Below are 19,761 nucleotides of genomic sequence, written 5' to 3'. Positions count from 1 at the left end.
TCTATAAAAAAAAAATACTCAAGGGCATCTAGCAGTAAAATCTGTTAGGACGACCACAGTGAATACTTTACCGCTTACTAAAACTGTTTTTTAAAAAAGAAATAATAAAATAAAAGAATAGATAAATAAATTTTAAAAAGTTAAGAATCAGGACTCCTGTGATCAGGATGGGATTAATTTAGTCATATATTGAAGATACATCTTTGAATTTTTTTAATAACAATATAGTGTGGGCAAACTGATCATATGATTACAAGGATTATCTAACATTTTTATCTAAAGTGTAATATTATGTGCCCTTAGTTTAAGCTCGAAGGGGTTGGGGTGAAGGCTAAGTTGGCTATGAATTTAAAATTCATTAATCCTTTGGATTTTTTCTATTCTCATTGACTTCTAGTAGACAAATGATTGTAAATAATACTTTATTACCAAAAGGTAAATAACTCTTTAGTACCATAAGTGTCAAATTTCTGACCCTCTGTCTAATGGTTCAGACACTAGGGAGAGGCAAAGGTGAATTGCATATTGAAAGTACATTATATTTTTGAAAATATTCATTACAAATGGACATGTAGCAGGCAAATTGTTTGCATGATTATAATTAGCTAATAAAATATAAATTCATGCCCACGGATCAAATTCCTAGTTTGGAAATTAGTTGGTCTTTTATTATACAGTATAGCTTATCGTCTTTACTCTTGCATTTCATCACGAATATGATAGCGAAGATAGAGTCTCCAGCAAAGTACATTTTTTGTGGACAGGGTTCTACTTCAGGTGGGACTAAAGCAGTATTATTATCTTGAGAAATGTATGAGGCTCAGGTGACTATCAAGACCCACGGCTCTAGTGTCGGTCAAACTTAAGTCTAGGGTTGTTGAATGCTAATTTAGTTCATACTGTAAGTTTTTGTGATAACCCAGTCTGTAGATATCATACTATCAATAACTATCAATAAAAGGAGAAAAATGTGCTAAAACTCCAATCTAAAAACAAAATTATCTTAATACCATACCTATCACATTATCCATTTCAGGTTGCATCACTATTAGTGGGATATTTGAGTTACTAAACGATGAAATATTTTTATGTCCATTGGTGATCCAGCAGGAATGAAGCTGATGAAGCTGGTCAGGTCTGCACTTGTTGAACATTATTATCAAAATAAATAATGAATGTGCATCGTTTCTCAGTGTTGAGAATCATATTCCACATCTATCAAGTAAATTATTGGTGTTTATTGATACTCTATAGTAAAAATTTTAGAAGTGAAATGTAAATGTACATTCCTTTGTTTACTAGTATGTGCAATGTTGTTAGCTTATTCATAAAAAGTTCATATGATTTTATTTTTGCTTTGATAATTAGCCGCACTTTATAAATCTTTGTCAAGATTATCATCTGTTGTTATTATTATCTTAAGCATCGCCTATATCTTTGCTTAAAAAGTAATACATGATTATAAAAAAAAAGGAGTTCGGCTTTCAGATTTAGTTTTATGATGCTTGATTTATCATTCTCAGTTCTAAGCATAGAATTATGTAAGGTTTGTTGGAAAGCTAATAATTTTTAGTCTTAACATTAAATTAAACTTATAAAACATTTTGACAAGCATACAACTTATCAAGATGTAATGACATTCATAGAAGTAATACTTTTACGCGCAAGTTAGAAGCATGATAAATAATAACATATCTAATTATATGTATTGTATACTAATTGTCAGTGTAACCTTCTCCGTCTGTAATCATTTTTAACTTTACATAAATATGTCTAACTGAGAGACAAATTATGCCCAGAACTTTTCACACACTGTCATCTGTTGAGATGATTTTATATCAAATAGTGCTTTGGTTCACCACAACAGGTGCCCGTTGAGAACGTACCTTGACCGAAGCATAAAGTAGAACAAATTATTCTAAACATGGTTTAAATTGTTAAAATATAAACAAAATTACCTTTTAATTTCTTATTTAATTTCTATTGTTAACTTCTCGTTCATTTAAAATAGGATACATATGAAAAGCATCATTAATTTGTATGCTTGAAGAACTTTAATTGTTTGCATATGGCATTTTTTCATGTCATACATTGCTAGAAATGGTTCTTCAATTAAACCCCCAAGAAGTATTGAATTTGGTTTAGATTTGTTTTTTAAAAGCTGAGAAATATGGGAGTTGAATGAAATACTATTCAATGATTTCTGTTTTCATCAGAAATCCCTTTTGTTACTGAGTATTTTATTCTTTCACGATCTTTTGTCTATAGTAAAGGCTCTGCTTTAGTGTGAAAGTTGTATCTTAAAATGCTTTGACCAGTTGTAATTTAAGGTCTCATCCGAAAGACCCTTGACTTTCATTTCTAATGCTGGGCGCTTGGCAAAGGAATAGTCACTACATATGTTTTTGTCTTAGATTTGACCCGGCGCGGAAAACAGGAATCGATCCAGAGCCTCCCGATCAGCAAACGAACGCCTCACCACTAGGCTACATTGAACGGTAAATGTTGAATTGAAGTCGAAAGCAAGAGACTTCTTATTTTCAAGTAGAAGTTTTTAAATAAATTCTGTTGCATATGAAATATGAAGATAACGAACAGTATTCAATCTCGAAAGTTCAATGAAACGATACAAATTTGGAGCAGAGCAAACACGGACCTCAAAATTTACAGGTGGGATCCGGTGCCATGGAGGATTGAGCATATATGAGTACAAAAACAGGTCTACAAATAAAGAGGCACAATTAATACCCATGGGATTTACAACAGTTTGTGGGAAGACCTGATCTCCCAAAACTACAACGATATTGTTATTGAGAAACTTATGCATCCTTTTAATATCATTCTCTGAGTACATGTACTTGTGTCTAGAATCACAACTCTTTTAACAAAGTAAGTTTGATGATGCTTAGTGACAGGATATGCAAATTTACAAGCTCTATTTCATTGACAAAGCAGTAGTCTATGATGTCAAAAAGCCTGGTCTTTAATTTGTCTTGGGGAATAGTTGTATAAAGTGTTGAAAAGTCGTGCTTTTTGATGCTTTCATTTTGATAAAAAAATTTTGATTTTAGATATTTTCTAAAAGTTCCTTGGAGTTTTCAAATATCCATATCTGATTAACACAGCTTCTCGAATGTGTTGTTGTACATTACTCCTGAAGTTTCTCCATCACTACCGTTAATATTTTCGTGAGGAATTAGGAAAGAGGTTTAGTGGACCATAAACTAAACCCCGCTATGTATCTTAGTTTATAAGGATTTTTATGAAGTTTAGGAATCCTATCAACATTTTTTTCTATAGTGAAAAAGGAAATATTATTTTATGAGTTTTCAGAGATGGAACTCAAATAATAAACTTTCTATCAGTATTGACACTGAAACAAAAGTTTTCACCAGTTAGGTATGCAACCTATAGCGAGTTGGTTGTGATGTAACCCTTCAAAAACTGAACTTCAAACAATTGTTCAAAAGATACGAATATTTAGTCATAAAACTATGTACTTTAAATGTGCAGAAGGTCTTTCCCCAATCTTTAAGTTAAACAAAATTAACATTAAAAAAATCATATTTTACCTATCTCTGAAGATGCCCATTTACATCCAGTGGAATAGTAGCAAGACAACTCATTTGGAAGAGTTGCTATAGGATGTGTGTATTGTCGATACTAATGAGATGGTTGCACATTGTAAAGATTGTGCCTACCATACACAAAATACATCTTTCATTAGTACTAGAGTTTGAATTCGTTTGTGAAAAATCCTGTAAACAATGTTTAATGTACATTCACAAGAATTAAGAAAACAAGCTTCAACAATAAAATCGTAACTAGTAATAAATGATGAATCATTGGTCAAATAGCTGACGGTGAATACAATTACTTTTCACATAATTTTACAGTTCCTCATATAATATTTTCTAAAAGAGCCTTAAACATAATGTTTGAAAAATATTTTTGAATTTTTTGAATGTTAATGGTTTTAAATATTTATGCATATATACATTTTGATCTTTAGAATCGTCCATTTTTGTATTTGTATTTATTTATTTATTTATTATGAATATTATGATGGGCTACATGTATTGAGATGAGTAACCAGTTCTGAATCTTACGTTAGATTTTTTATGTACACGGCCTATCTTAACCTACAATTACTCCTTAGTCCCAAATTCATTTAAGCAGCTTTAATCATTTTGAAAATCTTTTAAGAAATTATATCTCTCTTTTTTAAATATATCATTCATATGTATGTAATAATTTATTTTATTTTTTGATGTTCCATGCTGAACCTTATTAAAACAGGAAAACCGATGTTCAGTCGACCGCTAATTAAGACGTTCAAAATGCTAGTATCAAAATAGAACTGTAAACAGAGTCCTCAGAGATCCCTGATACCTGAGATCAGGTAATTAAGTTTTTCATTACATTTGTTTGATATCTATAAAGTTACTGAGATACTGTACATGTGTTTCAAACAAAACAAATTCATAAATCTTTCGAATGTTATGAAATGTAATATGGTACATGGCTATGCTCTAGTATGTGATGGATAACACGACAATAATAAACGTTATTTATTTATTTTTTAGATAATATAAAACGTCCAGCTGTGAACAAAATAAAGAGTCCAAGGGCAAAGAATAATCCCATCCCTTTGTACAGTATTTCACAGTTGTTCTGATCCTTTCTAATCAACAAGTGTGGAAAATGCCTCGTCTGTATTTTCCTGTCATCATGTGTGTACTTTTTATGACGATCATATCTGGTGAGTAGAAGTTTTCATATTCTCTCTCTCTCTCTCTCTCTCTCTCTCTCTCTCTCTCTCATATTCCTAATGTTTAAAAGAAGCTAATGCAAACATCATTTCCCCTTCTCACTCCATCTCTCTCTTTCTTTCTCTCTCACCTAATATCTAAGAGAGGCTAATGTAAAACATCACCATCATCATCATAATCATCTTTCTCTCTCTCTCTCTCTCTCAATCTCTCTCTTTGGTCATCATAGACAATTTTTTGAATTATTTATTCATTTAATTTACAATTCAAATACTGATAATATAAAACAGCTATACATAAACTTATACACAAAAAACACAGTCAATAGAGCCATACATTAAAGACATTCTACATATAAGAAAGGCATACATGGTTATAAGAATCCCCATCAATTTGTACCCATCAACATTTTTCGTTAAGCTCTAAATCATAATATTTTTTAAAATCATAGTTAGCAGAGAATACTTTCGACAATAAGAGTTTTAAAGACGAATTAGTTTAATTTATTGCAATTTGTTGTGACTGCATAAAAATGAAAAAAATATGTAAGCACTGGAAATGATGAACGATTTAACACGAGAGACTAAATGATTATGCTGCATAATCTACCGTTTCCTCACCAACTGTTATATTTTGTATATGTGACATGCTATACAGAATATTTTTTTAGCTTTCATTTATACTAACCGTACCATTTTATGCCAGATATCTTAATGTATGGTGTATATTTTTGATAACCCTTACAATTAATGTAGCTATAAATTTGTAACTAAAGGTATATATTTTCTTCTTACAGAAACATTATAGGCTTGATACATGTATATTTTTAGCCTGGTATTTCTCTTATCAATCCATTATATTTTCGTATGTATATATATATATTTTTTTTCAAAATCTACATGCCATGTTGAATATTTATCTTTCTGAGGTGTATTCTTACATACCGTCACGTTTTTGACATGATTGTGTCTAGTGTCCTTCTCTAGCTATTACATATCATGCCTAACATATTTGTGTTTTGTGTCTATCTTTCCTAACCTTGGCATATATGCTGGATATATTTGTGTCTCTTTTCATACGGTTACATAGCAGCTCATATAGCATATATGTTCTTGTCTGGTATCTATTTTCACTTATAGTTAGTCTGTCACACATCCTAATGGACATGTTCATACATGTGTATCATGTAGGGCATAACTGCAGGGTTTAACTGAGTATGGTCTCTTATCTTTTACTAACCTTTACATATTTTGCTGGACAAATACTTGAATTTATTTCTTCATCCTATTACATATTTGTATTTGGTGTTTACGATTTCTTACCAATACATATCATTGTGGATATATTTCAGGTCAAGGTGAGGAGTGTGATGACTTTGGACAATACGAGCACTGCTCTTGGAGGCAGAAATGTCTTTACACGAACCAACCCGAGTTGTTTTGTGACGATTACAGAAAGCACTGTTGTAAATTATGTAAACAAATCAAAGAAAATGCACAACTGTACAAAAACCAAAAGATTGGTAAGTCCTATTTGACATTAACACAACAACTAATTAATTAGTTCAATCACACACCTGATGTCAAAGACTCATGTTTTGTAATTGTCTTTGAAGATAGAGCATTCGTGATCAATGGAATTCATTATGATTGAAATTGTGGCAACATTATGCATAGATAAAAGACTTTTTTTTTTCTACTTTTCAGGTTTATATGAATGTTTATACGAATATTAAACCGACCAAACAGAAAAGATGTCTGAAACAGCTGTTACACATATCTTTCACCAATAAAATTGATTTATTATTTCTGTCATCCTGTACACCAAATAAATAATCTCCCTTTAGTTAAAGAGTCTGTTTTAGTTATAAAGTTTACTTTTTCATGGAAAGACACTTCCTGTTAATGCATTTCGCCTGCGATTTGATCTTCTCGTGTGTAAAGTATTAGGTATTAGTGAACCAGCACTGCTTCCAAAACCTCGAACATCCGGCTCCCTGCTAGGGAACACTTCTCTATGATTGTCAAATAAAGATTCGGTGCCTTCAGTAGACACACGACTTCTCTGAAGGGAAGCAGACAGTGGACGTTTTATTTCACTATTTGCTTTAAGGACACCATCAAGGGTAAGCGGTAACTGAGGATTTGTAGCATCTACAGAGACAGTCGGTTTACTATTTAAAAGGGAATGCATATCAATAACTCTTTTTACTGAACTAGGAGCAGACTGCCCTTTCATTATTGAATGCATATCAATTATACGGTGTTTTACTTTTGGATGTGACTGAGCGGATTTCTGTTTAACTATTGAATTCCCATTTTTCTTAACTGGTTTTTGTTTTGTTGCTTCTGCTTTAGAATTTTCAGGATTTTTTCTGGTAGTTGCTGGAATCTTGGATCTCTCAATACTCAACGTATTAACCTTAGGTGAAAGAGATGGTTTATTGTTTTTTGAAGTAGTTTGCAAATCTAGAGAAAGATTCTGGATTTCTGAGAAAATATCTGGACTTGCAGAATCCTTAATGTGTGGACTCTTTGCCTGTTTGATAGTATTTCTTGCGGCCTTGACGAAATTAGCCGTCGCACTTGGTTTATCCGCTGGTTGATCAGCAGCATTTTGAGTGCTTGCCAAAGCAGATATTTCACCTGCTGTCGATTTTGTGGATCCCGATGAAGCTCCTACAATCTGTAATAAAGCATTCTCCGAAAGGCGACCAGATTTATCTAAGATCCCCGAGGCTAAATGAGTACCAATGCCCAGGTTTCCTGCTTCGGTTCCTAGAGGTGGGCTTGGATCTGTAATGGGATCCATTACTAGTTGTTCAAACATACTCAACAGATCAGTCTCTGATGCCGTGTTCAGTGGAGATGTCACTGGATCTAGAGGTTTCGTGTTCTCAAGTTTGACAAGAGATTGTTTTGTGTCATAAATGCTTGATGTAAGTGGATCTAAATTTTTCATTTCTGCTGTTTTACTTGCTTTTATAAATGCATGGGGCTTATAGATGTTTTCCTTAGACTCTTTGAAATCTCTCTTAATAATATCTGCAGCTTTCTCTCCAATCATGATCACCGACGCTCGAGTTGTTCCTGTACTCTGTGGCATTATCGATGCATCTGCTACTCTCAAACCCTTTATTCCCTTTACTCTGCCAAAAAATACAATGTCAACATTTTCACATTTTACTTAACCATTTGCACTTGTCATCTGAAAAAGATGCACCGGCAAAGAAATTATATTCACACTTAAGGCACTTTCTAAAAGTCAGATTTAGAAAATAAAATACAAAATAAAATACTCATCTTATTTAGGAAAAGGTATATCTCGTTAATATATTTTGGAAATGTTATTGAATCTGCACTTAAGAACTATTCAAAATATGACAATATACATGTACACACCGTAAAGAACTGTCTACCACTGTAGTATTGTCTTCTAGTCTACCCATTCGTGCAGTCCCCACAAGTTCGTTTGAACTGTATCCTAAATATCGAATATAACACCTCCAGAAAGCCTGAGAGTTGGCTGGGTGATTTCCGCATTCTGCAAATTTCTCCTCTAACTCCGAATTCACTGCTTTGAATGCGCCAGTTTTGGCAAGCCTTTGAATGAATTCAATACCTGCAAAGCAACAAAGAAGCTCTCTTCAACAACAATAAAAAGAAAGTTTTTGTAGTTCAATTTGAGAATTGGATATTTTGAATCCTTGTTAACCACCCTCTACTCTTTACCTTTTCGTAGATCCTCCACATCTTCAGACTCTGCTAGGTAGTTGGGGTCTATGATTGGTGGGTCGTTGGGGTCAGCACTTCTAAGTCGGACTGTTCCACGACTTTTAGCATGCATTAAAGTTAGTTCCAACAAGACACCATTCTTCCCTCTTCCTTGTTTATACCAAGTGTCTCTCAACTGAAATCATACACATCCAAATAAAGATCTGAGAGCCCCTAGATGAAGATAAATAAGTAAAACTATCGAGTTCACGATTACACGTGTACATACATGTTTTCCCACGTTCATCTTCATTAATAGTGAGTGGTCATTATCTGGCAACATGTTGACAACAGATATTGTAATGTCTGGATATCGTGTTGGTTTGCTTGGTAACGTTCTCAAAAAATAATGTGCATCAAGGAGTCCATCTGCTAATTCACCTTTAAAAAAACAAAATGCATTTATAAGCGAGACGAATAAAAGTGTAAATGGAGCAATTAGTTCATTAAAAAGTTGCCAGAAGTTCGATGACCGATTTTTTTTAATTTTATTTACCGATGGACTTTGCATGTTTATTGGGAAACCTTCCACTTGCATACCTTACATTCTACATACCTCGTCTAAGATAGATGTAATCTCTCCATCTCTGTACGTTTTCCATGGGTTTGTCCGGTCGATATGTTGGGAGGTTAACGTACAACCGTAGAGGCACTACGTAACCATCTTGTAAATTATTTCCAATGGGTAAATCCTCTAAAACAGTTATCTGGAATAGAATATTCAAACTATCCTCATTTTCATAGAGTCTCTCATAGAACTCATTTTTATTAATATTATTCTAATCAGGATTCTTTGGTTTTCTCTTTCCTCTCCTAATGACTTTGTTACAACTTACATTCAGGGCAGACAAATGATCTGGTTTTCCTATGCCAGAAAGCATTAATAGTTTAGGTGTTTCTATGGGACCAGCGGCCAGAATAACGTCATGTCGCACTTTGATGGTGTAATCCTTTCCTTTGTAGACAAATATCACTCCAGTTGCTCGGAGATCATACTCATCAATTAAGATCTGGAAGGGAAATGGAATCAATATTCTATGAATGACATTTCTAAAACAAGGGACACACATACAAATATAATGCTTCCAGAATCGATAACAAACCTTTACAACTTTTGCCTCTGTTTGGATATCTAAGTTAACCCTTTTTTTCACGGGGTTAAGATAAGCTTTTGCAGAACTGATACGATTCCCATGCTTTATTGTTAGCTGGCTCCGACAAAGACCTAAATGACAAAATGATGAGACTGTTATAGTTCAAGTGGAAAATACTTAAAGGAGATGGGTGAACATGACGAGCGATAAACCTACAGTGTGACAAACATGAAGATGAAAAAATAAATTTTAATTATATCAAAATTTTCTTTGACATGTCGTCTAATACTAAAATATGCTTTATGTAAAATCTCTACAATTTGCAAGAATCCCTCAAAGATTGAAATTATTTGCCTGTGAAATTTTAGACACACACTAAAGCGGACAAAAAGGGTCATTTTCTCATACTAGAACACTATTTTTCGATATGAGTGGGTCTTCGCTCCACCTTTTTGAAAGTTATTCCTCAAAGTTTGCATAAAAATATACATTTTTTGATTACCAAAAATATGGAACAATGACCCACTATACCTTAAAAATATACTTTTATGACATAACATTCGCATCTTTTCGAGAAATACTTGAAGTCCATTAAGTCAAGGGTCATATCACAAACATGATTTAAATGCCACTCTTCATCAGGACTTGTGTAGTCTAGTTGGTTAGCGTGATAGTCTCGAAAGAAAATGATACTTAGGATTTTTATTGCTAGGGTTCGAACCCAACGAACACCACATTAATTTTTTAAATAAAAGAATAAATTTTGCCGAGAAAATTTTCCTCAGAAAAGTTTTGTTTATCATAATTTCATAAATTTCAATAATGAGAACTTTACTCTTAATACTAAATTCACAAACTGAACATGATTTTGATATATCTGAAGCTATAGGCTTTCTGCACGCTATGCTCGCCCATCTCCTTTCAGATATTTGATTCTTTTTAATACTTGTTTGACAACCTCTAAGATGATTAAAAATCACAAAGCACGTTAATAGAAGTTACCAATGTTCTCTCCAATATTGCACTCCACCACTGGCCAGCCCATTTCTGTCGTTCCAGCTTTAAACATAGAATACCTCAAGGAGTCATCTTTTTGTTCCATAACGTGTACAGGCCCACATTGTCCTCTGTGAGCTGAAAGTCATATGAATATTACTCTGTTTGGACAGTACAATGACGTGCATCTTTATAGACCCATAAAGTTAAAATATATTTAAGATTTTATATAGTTTATACAAACTTGTCAGTGGAACGCGTTTAATGTTCACATCCTCTGCCATCTTGTAGAAATCTTTTACACCAGTGAAGTTCCAGCCCTCTGCTCCCGACTGCTCCCATTCGTCGAAAACGTGCTCACTTCCTCTGATGTGTCCCATTGAATCAATCGCTGATGTACCTCCTAAAACCATTCCACGTGATAACCTGACTTTCTGTGAAGAAAAATCTGTTATTAAGTAAAATATCTATTTCACTAACCCGTATTCTCACATTAAAGATTTGCTTTATTGTTTTTTTAAACCAAATACATCTTAATCTTGTCTTGTTTTCTTTACCATTTCCTCAATGAAGATATTTATGAAAACAAGTGTGGATAAAAAGCACATCTTTTTAGTTATAACAAAAATGTGAATTTGACCAATTATACGTTTACTGCATTTACTGTACTTTATGTGAGGCCATAATTTAGGTCTTCGTGGGATATACCTTGTCTTTGACGCCATCGCAACAATGCTGTTGAGGTTCTGTCTCGTATTTCCAGTCTACACTGCTTCCGACGAGGCTGTTGGAAAGACCTGGGGTGTCGATCACGTGACTTTCAAATGTTTCGTCATCCGCTTTTCCAGCCTCCAATAAAAGGACCCGGATGTCTGGATCCTCTGACAATCTAGAGGCAATAACTGACCCGGATGTTCCACCGCCCACTACAGAATTAGACAGTCTGATTACAAGAGACATTCATTGAATGATGTTCGTTTCCTGAACTCTTTCACAGGTATATTATATTGTCATTTTATATTGTGTGCTTTTCGTAAGGAAAAAATCAATTAAATTGGAGATTGAATAAAATTAATTCAACCACATATAATTTTATCGTAAGCGGTCTTTACAGAAGAAGAAACTGCATTAATAACCTTACAGACTTTGCTACCTGGTCATGTTTTTTTTTTCATCTTTTTTAATCACATTGTGTCGTCATCTGCCGTAAATAGTGACGAACACCACAAAATATGCGCGCGATCTTATTTGTGATTTTAAATTTCAAACAAATCATACATGCAACATATCATTATTAGGAGAGAACACATAAAATTAGGATTTATGTTTTGATTAACCTCATTTTGTATGTATCTTTATAGCATGGTATATTTGCAATAATCATGTCATTAAAGTTCCATTTACCAAAAATCACCCGTTTCGATAAGACAAAAATTTATAAACACATTGTAAATTACAAAACTTAAGCATCATACTAATATGTATGTATGTATATGTATGTATGTATGTATATATATATATATATATATATAATATAATATAATATAATATAATATAATATAATATAATATAATATAATATAATATAATATAATATATAAATTAAGTGGCCAGAAAAGAAGTTCCAATCAAGATACCAATTGTTTTCTTGTAAAATTGTAAGTTTATTTAGTCCAATATGCTATTTTTCTTATATATCAAACTTGGTAGGTAGGTTATATGATTTTTTTTTTCAAAGTAGTAAATATTTCTAATTATATAATTAATAAAGGAATAAAATAGGGTTATTTATTTTTTAATACAAACAATATTTAGAATAGAATGCCTCTCAATTATCTGGCTCATGCAATGATCTGACAAGCATATTTAACTATTTAGGGAAAAATCAAGGGCGTCGTGTAGTTTCTTAAATAACTTGAATTTCAATCATCCATTTATCTTAAATTTGTCCAGCATGAAATCTACCGTATCCGGGAATATGACAGGAAAAGTCGTCATCATGAATCAGTTTCTATCGGCGAATACTGAATTGTGGTTTTTCAGAAGAGTTATTCCATGTGCAACTCATTGGCACATAATGATGTTCATTAAATTAATTGCTTTTAGTGCTCGTCGATTTGTGAAAAAATTTGATAAATAAAACAATGAATTGAATTAATTACTTTATCATGAGGGTAAAATAAAGTCACTCGGAGAGGTAAAGGTGGGAGTTCTGAAACGTTTTTAAAACGCAGCACAGTTAAGGCTACAAAAAGGGGGCGGAGCCTAATTTGTACGGGAAAAGTTAACTATGACATCATACAAAACCAACAATTCTTAAAAATACTAGAAAATGAAATGATTTGCTATTTTTAACTATAGGAAACCATCAATCTAAATCTAAACTTACTATAACATGCTGTTTTGTCTTTAGTTAAATTCCACATAGCAAGGTATAAACAAGTCACTGATCGCGATGCACTTGTCGATGTGACGTCATTTCGTAAAACCTGACGCAGTTTGTATGCAGTGAGAGGCGGATCAAGAGATATTTTAACACCGAAAATGTATCCTATAATTAAATAAAATATTATTTAAAGATATTTAAGAGGCCATTAACTTGGATGCGATGTCTTTTTTATGATTTTATTTATATATATTCCGTATATTTCCTATTTAATTGATACTACCGTATATTTGTATGCAAGTACATCGGAGGGTAATGTAAGGGTCTTAATAAATCGATCTAGTGCAAGGGCATACATTCAATGGATCACAGTAAGCTTTTACATATAAACTCTAGAAGCATTAAGGTTTCTGAAAAGTGCTGCGATCCTGATGAAATCTTGAAAATGAATTAATTATATCTATATTTAATGCCGTTGACCAGCAAAAAATACAGAATGCGGTCATATAAATATGATTTTAACAATGAAATAGCAGAATCTATAGAGGATCGCAGCACTTTTCAGAAACTTCGATATGTGTTGAAAATATTTATACTCTAAATTTAGAATTTTAACTTGATTATGCCCTTGCACTAGTGAAATTTATAGGTGACCTCAATATTGCCAGTATATGTGTTATATCACGTGACTGCCGCATCACGTGACAAGTCTAAATATAAAATCTTATCGTCTTCAATATGTAGTTATTAATAATAATTACATTTGTCGGAAATCAATAAAGTACTGAAAAGAATCGCCATCCAGATTAAGAATATCTTTTTAATCACAAAAAATGCCGATATTTCCATTGCGCACCTTAACTGTACTGCGAAGCAGATCGGAAATAAAATGGCCTTTTAAGTCTTCAAAATCCCTTTGTAAGAAAATAAATTTAATATTTTACAATTGTTACCATTGTTTAATACATCCGACTCCATGTAATTTGTGACTGACCCTTTGCTGTTTTGGATTGCATACTTCTTTCTTAAATTTGCATTTGGTTTTGAAATATGACTTGTTTTATAATTAAGTGACAATGTATATAAATTGCAATTTTATTGTTAACCTCAAAAACAAAGGCATCCTTGTTAAAATTAATTATTACAACTAAAACGATTTCCTACTAAATTAGTACACGAACAAAGAATATTTCTTAAAAATAGACAGTAAAAAAGCTAATATTTGCAATTCATTTTTTCAAAATTATACATGCATGTTGTAATTATACCAGTTAACTATTGTTAATTTTCTCTAATTGATTTTACATTTTGTGGTAGTTATTTTGTAAAAGACTCGAGAACACCCCCAAACAAAGAAGAAAGAGAAACTCTTTTTCGAAAGTATAAACGTCAGATCAAATAATACAGAATTTTTACCAAGAAACTTTTGTATAGTCCCCCCCCCCCTTTTTTATTATTATTTTTTTTTTTTTACATTTTATTCTAATCATACACCATTATCGTTGTCAATATATTATTATACATGAGTTTCATTTAGGATAGTTCTAGTCGCTTTACAGTCGAAATAGCCGATGATAGTTTTGTATCAATTGGCGTTTGCTGAATACATGGAACATATTTGCACTCACTTCAGACTCCAGAGATGTAATTAATAAGGTTATTCTAAAAGAAGTGAAATAATTTACTGTTTTGGAACAAACAAGTAGACAATTAAGAGTTACTAATGAAACTTTGTTTGCCCAAGATAACAACACAGTGGCAGAAATGTCACCTTTGAAGATAAATCTCATTAATTAAATGGTGATATTCTGACAAGACTAATTAAATAATGGCATATACAATTCTTATCGTTTTTAAGATTAATGTCATATGTAGATTCATTTATACTGAATCAACTCACAGATATCCTAAATCAGATCCTATGAATTTCCTGTCACTTTGATTGATCGATTTACTATGATTAATTCTCCTCAATGTAGTGTCTCCAGTAATTGAAAAGAACTGTCAGTTACAATATTTATACATGTATGATTTAACCTGCTTTAAACAAATCACTAAAAGAAATGAAGTCCATTTGAAGAGATAATACAATTAATGTTATTTTCTTCAATTTATTAAATGATCAATAAAGACTCAATCATAAATATAATAAATTACAGGAAAATTTATGGAAACAATTTGAATTTAACTCAGTTGTCAGCTTCGAAGGTAGATATTTGATTAAAATTATAGTAACAAAAAAATTTGTTCAGAGAGAGACCAGTTTTATTTCGACAAAAGTCAATACAGGAAACAAGTACAGTTAGTTTTTAAACATTAATTTAGAATATTTATCTTATTTATTTGATCATATAACAGAACTGTATAATTTTTCCCCAAATCTTATCAATTAATATTTATTGATATTAAAACGTCAAACACATTTCCCTTTAGCTACATGTATTTTGATTGAACATCAAAGTGTGCGTAGGTTTTACAAAAACACTGTTTAAAGATTTTTTTCTAAAAACATTTCGTTAAATAAAGCTTCGGGACAATGAAGAGGAAATTGGTTGCCGTGAATTAAATTATATACAGGCATATTCACTGGAATTCAAACTAATAAATGTTGCTTATTTGCACACAAACGAACGAAAGGAGTTGCTGAATACATTTGGCATTATATTTTCTCTGCGTAGTGGCTATATCTCTGCAAATAAAACCATACAGTGCTTAAGACTTACCGACGATGTAGTCATATGTCCCATGTAAAATTATGCTGCAATCCAGCTGTGCATCTATTACATCACATACGACCAAAAGCAGTAAACAAACACACCGAAAGGACATTTTTTATCGTTCGTCTCCTTGATTCTTGCCTGTCGACCTAAAATTTCTTTTTGTAGTCCTTTCTTCTTGACGGTAGGGTCGGTTTAAAAACTGATGTCGTAACCTATCAACATTATATATAAACTAATTAGAAACATCAATGGCTTAGGACTGTATGATTGACTGTTATAGTCATGCCTAAGAAATGATTTGCATTTGCTCTGTTTCTGGTTTGCTCTTTTAATAGTCACCTATGTTTCATTCTTCTCATTGAATTCAAATTCATGCTAATAGAAAAAATTAATGATTTACGGTTACCGCAAAATGACGGATATGAGACCCAGAACATCCATGGTGATGACGTATCTCCCCGCAGAAAAATAATATATATTGTCTAGTCTTCTCTCGTAAAGTCATGAATTGGTATTGAAGAGTGCATATAGGTGTAGAATTCGAATCAATCTGACATCTCTAGGCAGGGTTTGTTAAAGTAGACCATGTGGTTAGTCATTAAACGATAATATCACAAAATTACATGATATATCTCAATTTTCTAACCAAACAATGACTTGAGTAAACTAAGGATAGATTAATTGTTAAAAATAATTCTAATTTCACTTTGAATTTTACTATTATAATCAAAACGAATATACTCAAAATAATTGAATAAACAATAGCGAGCAGATCAAATTAAATAAAGGAGGATTATATCATAGAAAATTTACATTAATAACTGAAAAAAAAGTGAACTGGGTTTTTTTCTGTAAAAATCTTAATTCATTGAATGATTCGGAGAAATTCTGAATATTAATCTAATTCACTGACATTTCATTCAGTGGCTTTAATCAACTAATCCAGGCTTCACTGACCCAAATAAGTCGAGTCTGGCTCCTTATTGGAAAATTGAATAATTTATAAGTCAAATGTAGATTATCAACTTTGTGTATTTACTGATAAATGGCAGTATATCAAACTCTAGTAAGTTAGTGAAAAACTGGAATATAGTTTTTTTAATGTTAATTTTGAATTAGAGTTGCTGTGAAGTAATAACTTCTGACTATATTGTAGTTCAAAAGCATCACAGAGTATCGAACTCTTTTTATGAATGCCTAGTATCTCACGTGTCTCATGTAACATGTGTAATAGACTAAAGAAGATTGATGACATGTGAAGATAACATTTTATTAAAAGCAATCATTCTAAAAAAAACAATGAGGAGTAAGCATCCACCCTCGACCTGTCACATACTTTGGAGCCTTTGTCTTAATCTGGTAAACGTACTGCTCCGTAAACAATTCTCCATGAGGATGATGTCTTAATAACTTGCTTCAAAAACGTTATTCAAGATTTGACCAAACGACATGTATTAGCAAACAAGGTCATTGTATCGACCATAGAATTTGCGAAATATGACAAAGGAGAGACTTTAGCTTTTCTATCGTCAACTTTCCTTATTTATGTAGTAATATTCCACGATCACCTGCTTATGGTGTTTATGTCTTTCATCTTATTCGCTACTCAAGAGCTTGCTCTGAGTACGATCAATTTTTAAAGCTAGGAAGGATACTCACTGTTACAGTGTAAATTGATGTTACAGGGAATTCAACAGCCTCGTTTAAAGTCAGCATTTCATAAATTTTACGGTCGTTATAATGACCTTGTTAGTAAATATAGCCTATCATTGGGTCGTATTTTGGCTGACTTGTTTCAATTGTTAGGCCTTTGTTTTTGTACTGAATTGACTACGGATAGTTCCGTCTACCTGATCAATACATAGGGCTCACGGCGGGTGTGACCGGTCAACAGGGGATGCTTACTCCTCCTAAGCACCTGATCCCACCTCTGGGATTTCCAGGCGTCCGTTTTTTATGCCCTCTTCACATATTTGTCTTGTTTGTGGTTTTTTGGAGATTGATCACTACTCTTTATCTCTACCTTTTACATTGTTTTTAAACGAAATTTTTAACATCCTTGTAGTATGAGCTAATTTTATCACTAGCCTACCTCGGTTAGAACTGGTTGTCCGTAGAACATACTCCTGTTTATCGAATCAGATAGGAAACACAGCCAGCATATGTAGATGATAATGGTATTTTGCCTCATAATTAGGAATGTTGACGATGAAAGAGTTTAAGTCATCACGTTTATCACAAAGTTTTGTTGTTTGAAATTAATGAGTTTCTCAAGTAGAACATCCAAATTAAAAGAAGCTTTGTCAGACTCTGTAGTGTTCTTAATTTCACGTTAAGTACGATGTGTCGAATAATCGTATGAATGAAAATGATTATTGTTATTTCAAACCTGGAATATACTGTTAACAATACGATATCCATAACTTGGCAATGATAACAAATTTGTATATTTGAAATGGATGAGATTCTCAATTTTTTATTCATTATACTTTGGGAATGAACTGAAAAATAATTAAGACAATAAGCGAACCCATAAAATACATGGTTAAATTATTTAATTGAACTCATTGGATAGAAATCATATTCTGTTATAAAAAGGTAGTTATTATAGACTCCTGCAGTGAATCGTTTCAACCAATATCAGTACAAGGATTTGTAACTTCAGATCTTAAAAGCTTTCAGATTTTGGTGTTTTTTTTTTCAGTTTCTAATGTTCCTTAAATCTCCTTTCTTCGGAAGTTCACATTAAGCCGTCAGAAATGTTAAAATCCCACGAGCTTCTGGGGATTTTGCTCCCGGATACCCCCAATAGGCCTTCACCATGGATCCATTGGGAGCCTTAAGTCGGTTTCAACTCCGGCCCTTATTTGTTTCCACAATCAATATCCCCTAGCTAAGCCCTTGGTAACAGGAGAGGAGAAAAATGTGACGGACCGGACTAGGATTCGAACCGGGACACATGATTCATCAGTCAGGTGCTCTACAGCTGAGCTATCCGGCCACCGGCGATCGAACCTGCCTGACTCGCCACATTCCTCCCTCCTTAGTGTTGATCATCCCCGAAGACACCAAGTCTTTTGTCTGGCAAGTCTTTCACCCGTCTCCCCCAGGGCATGGTCACTGTACCAAATTATCTTCACCTTTTACATCCAGACTGATTGATATTAGAATTTACCATCACAGAGCTTTAATAAACTAGGCAATCATATATATACATGTATATGTATTTTTAATTTAATTTTTTTTTATTTATGGTTTGTATTTTTCAACAGGTATAGTTTAATGATAAAAAGCCGCATACTATCAAAGATAGGAAATTGATTTCATTTTTTTTTTCAAAAATAAGAAATGAAAATTAATATACAGTTTATTAGCATGGTTTTATAATTATATCTATATATAGAAAACATCAACTACTACCATTATTCACAAAGGTACATCTTTTGACTTGTTTTAGAATGCAAATTTGTTCAAAAGTCTGTAATTCTGTCATCAAGTTTCAGTGGATTATCAAAAACCAATTTCGTAATTGGTGCGCATTGAAAAATCATTTAATATGTTTTAACAATTCTTTTGCATCAATAATTAAGCTGTCACTTTATTTTGTTTAACCTTTCATATGAAGACTGAAAGCTGCATTGTTACAGACCAGAAAAAAATCTTCAAAATAACAGTAATCTAAATTTAAATTGCTCATCTTACATACCTGAGATACTTATGTAACAAAAACTAATATAAAGGTTGTGTGGTAAGTTCCATTTCATTAACCTTATCTTTATCTTTTGTCTTCTTTTAAAGGTACAGGAAACATTTGTTTTTATTAATATTCAAAATGCCCTCATCTCCGAATAAAACATCTTTAATGAAAAATTTCAAGCATACTTAAAATTAAAAGGTAACTTGGCAAAAATTATTCATCGCTAGAAAGAGAGAATTAGAACGTCAGTAGATCACATGTGGATAATCGCAGAAATTACAGGCACCAATCTCGCTACATGTGTAAATTACATTTGATCTCATG

The 19,761-nt window shown here is 32.5% G+C and overlaps 1 protein-coding gene across 1 annotated transcript; it reads right to left on the bottom strand.

Moving 5' to 3' along the window:
- Positions 1 to 5,002: 5,002 nt before the first annotated feature.
- On the bottom strand, positions 5,003 to 15,916 carry LOC133191104 (uncharacterized GMC-type oxidoreductase Mb1310-like). Its single transcript, XM_061326796.1, has 11 exons — positions 15,744 to 15,916; positions 11,344 to 11,561; positions 10,880 to 11,069; positions 10,642 to 10,773; positions 9,649 to 9,770; positions 9,382 to 9,555; positions 9,102 to 9,252; positions 8,775 to 8,926; positions 8,504 to 8,681; positions 8,174 to 8,393; positions 5,003 to 7,920 (listed from the first exon to the last, which is right to left on the bottom strand). Exons 1-11 carry the CDS (start codon positions 15,847 to 15,849, stop codon positions 6,654 to 6,656), a joined length of 2,910 nt encoding a protein of 969 aa, XP_061182780.1. The 5' UTR covers positions 15,850 to 15,916; the 3' UTR covers positions 5,003 to 6,653.
- Positions 15,917 to 19,761: the final 3,845 nt, after the last annotated feature.

The sequence above is a fragment of the Saccostrea echinata genome, unplaced genomic scaffold (genome assembly GCF_033153115.1).
Source record: "Saccostrea echinata isolate AGI-Se365-2 ecotype Australia unplaced genomic scaffold, CSIRO_AGI_Sech_v1 ptg000023l, whole genome shotgun sequence".
Classification (NCBI taxonomy): domain Eukaryota; kingdom Metazoa; phylum Mollusca; class Bivalvia; order Ostreida; family Ostreidae; genus Saccostrea; species Saccostrea echinata.
This window is presented reverse-complemented; position numbering and strand designations above follow the sequence as displayed.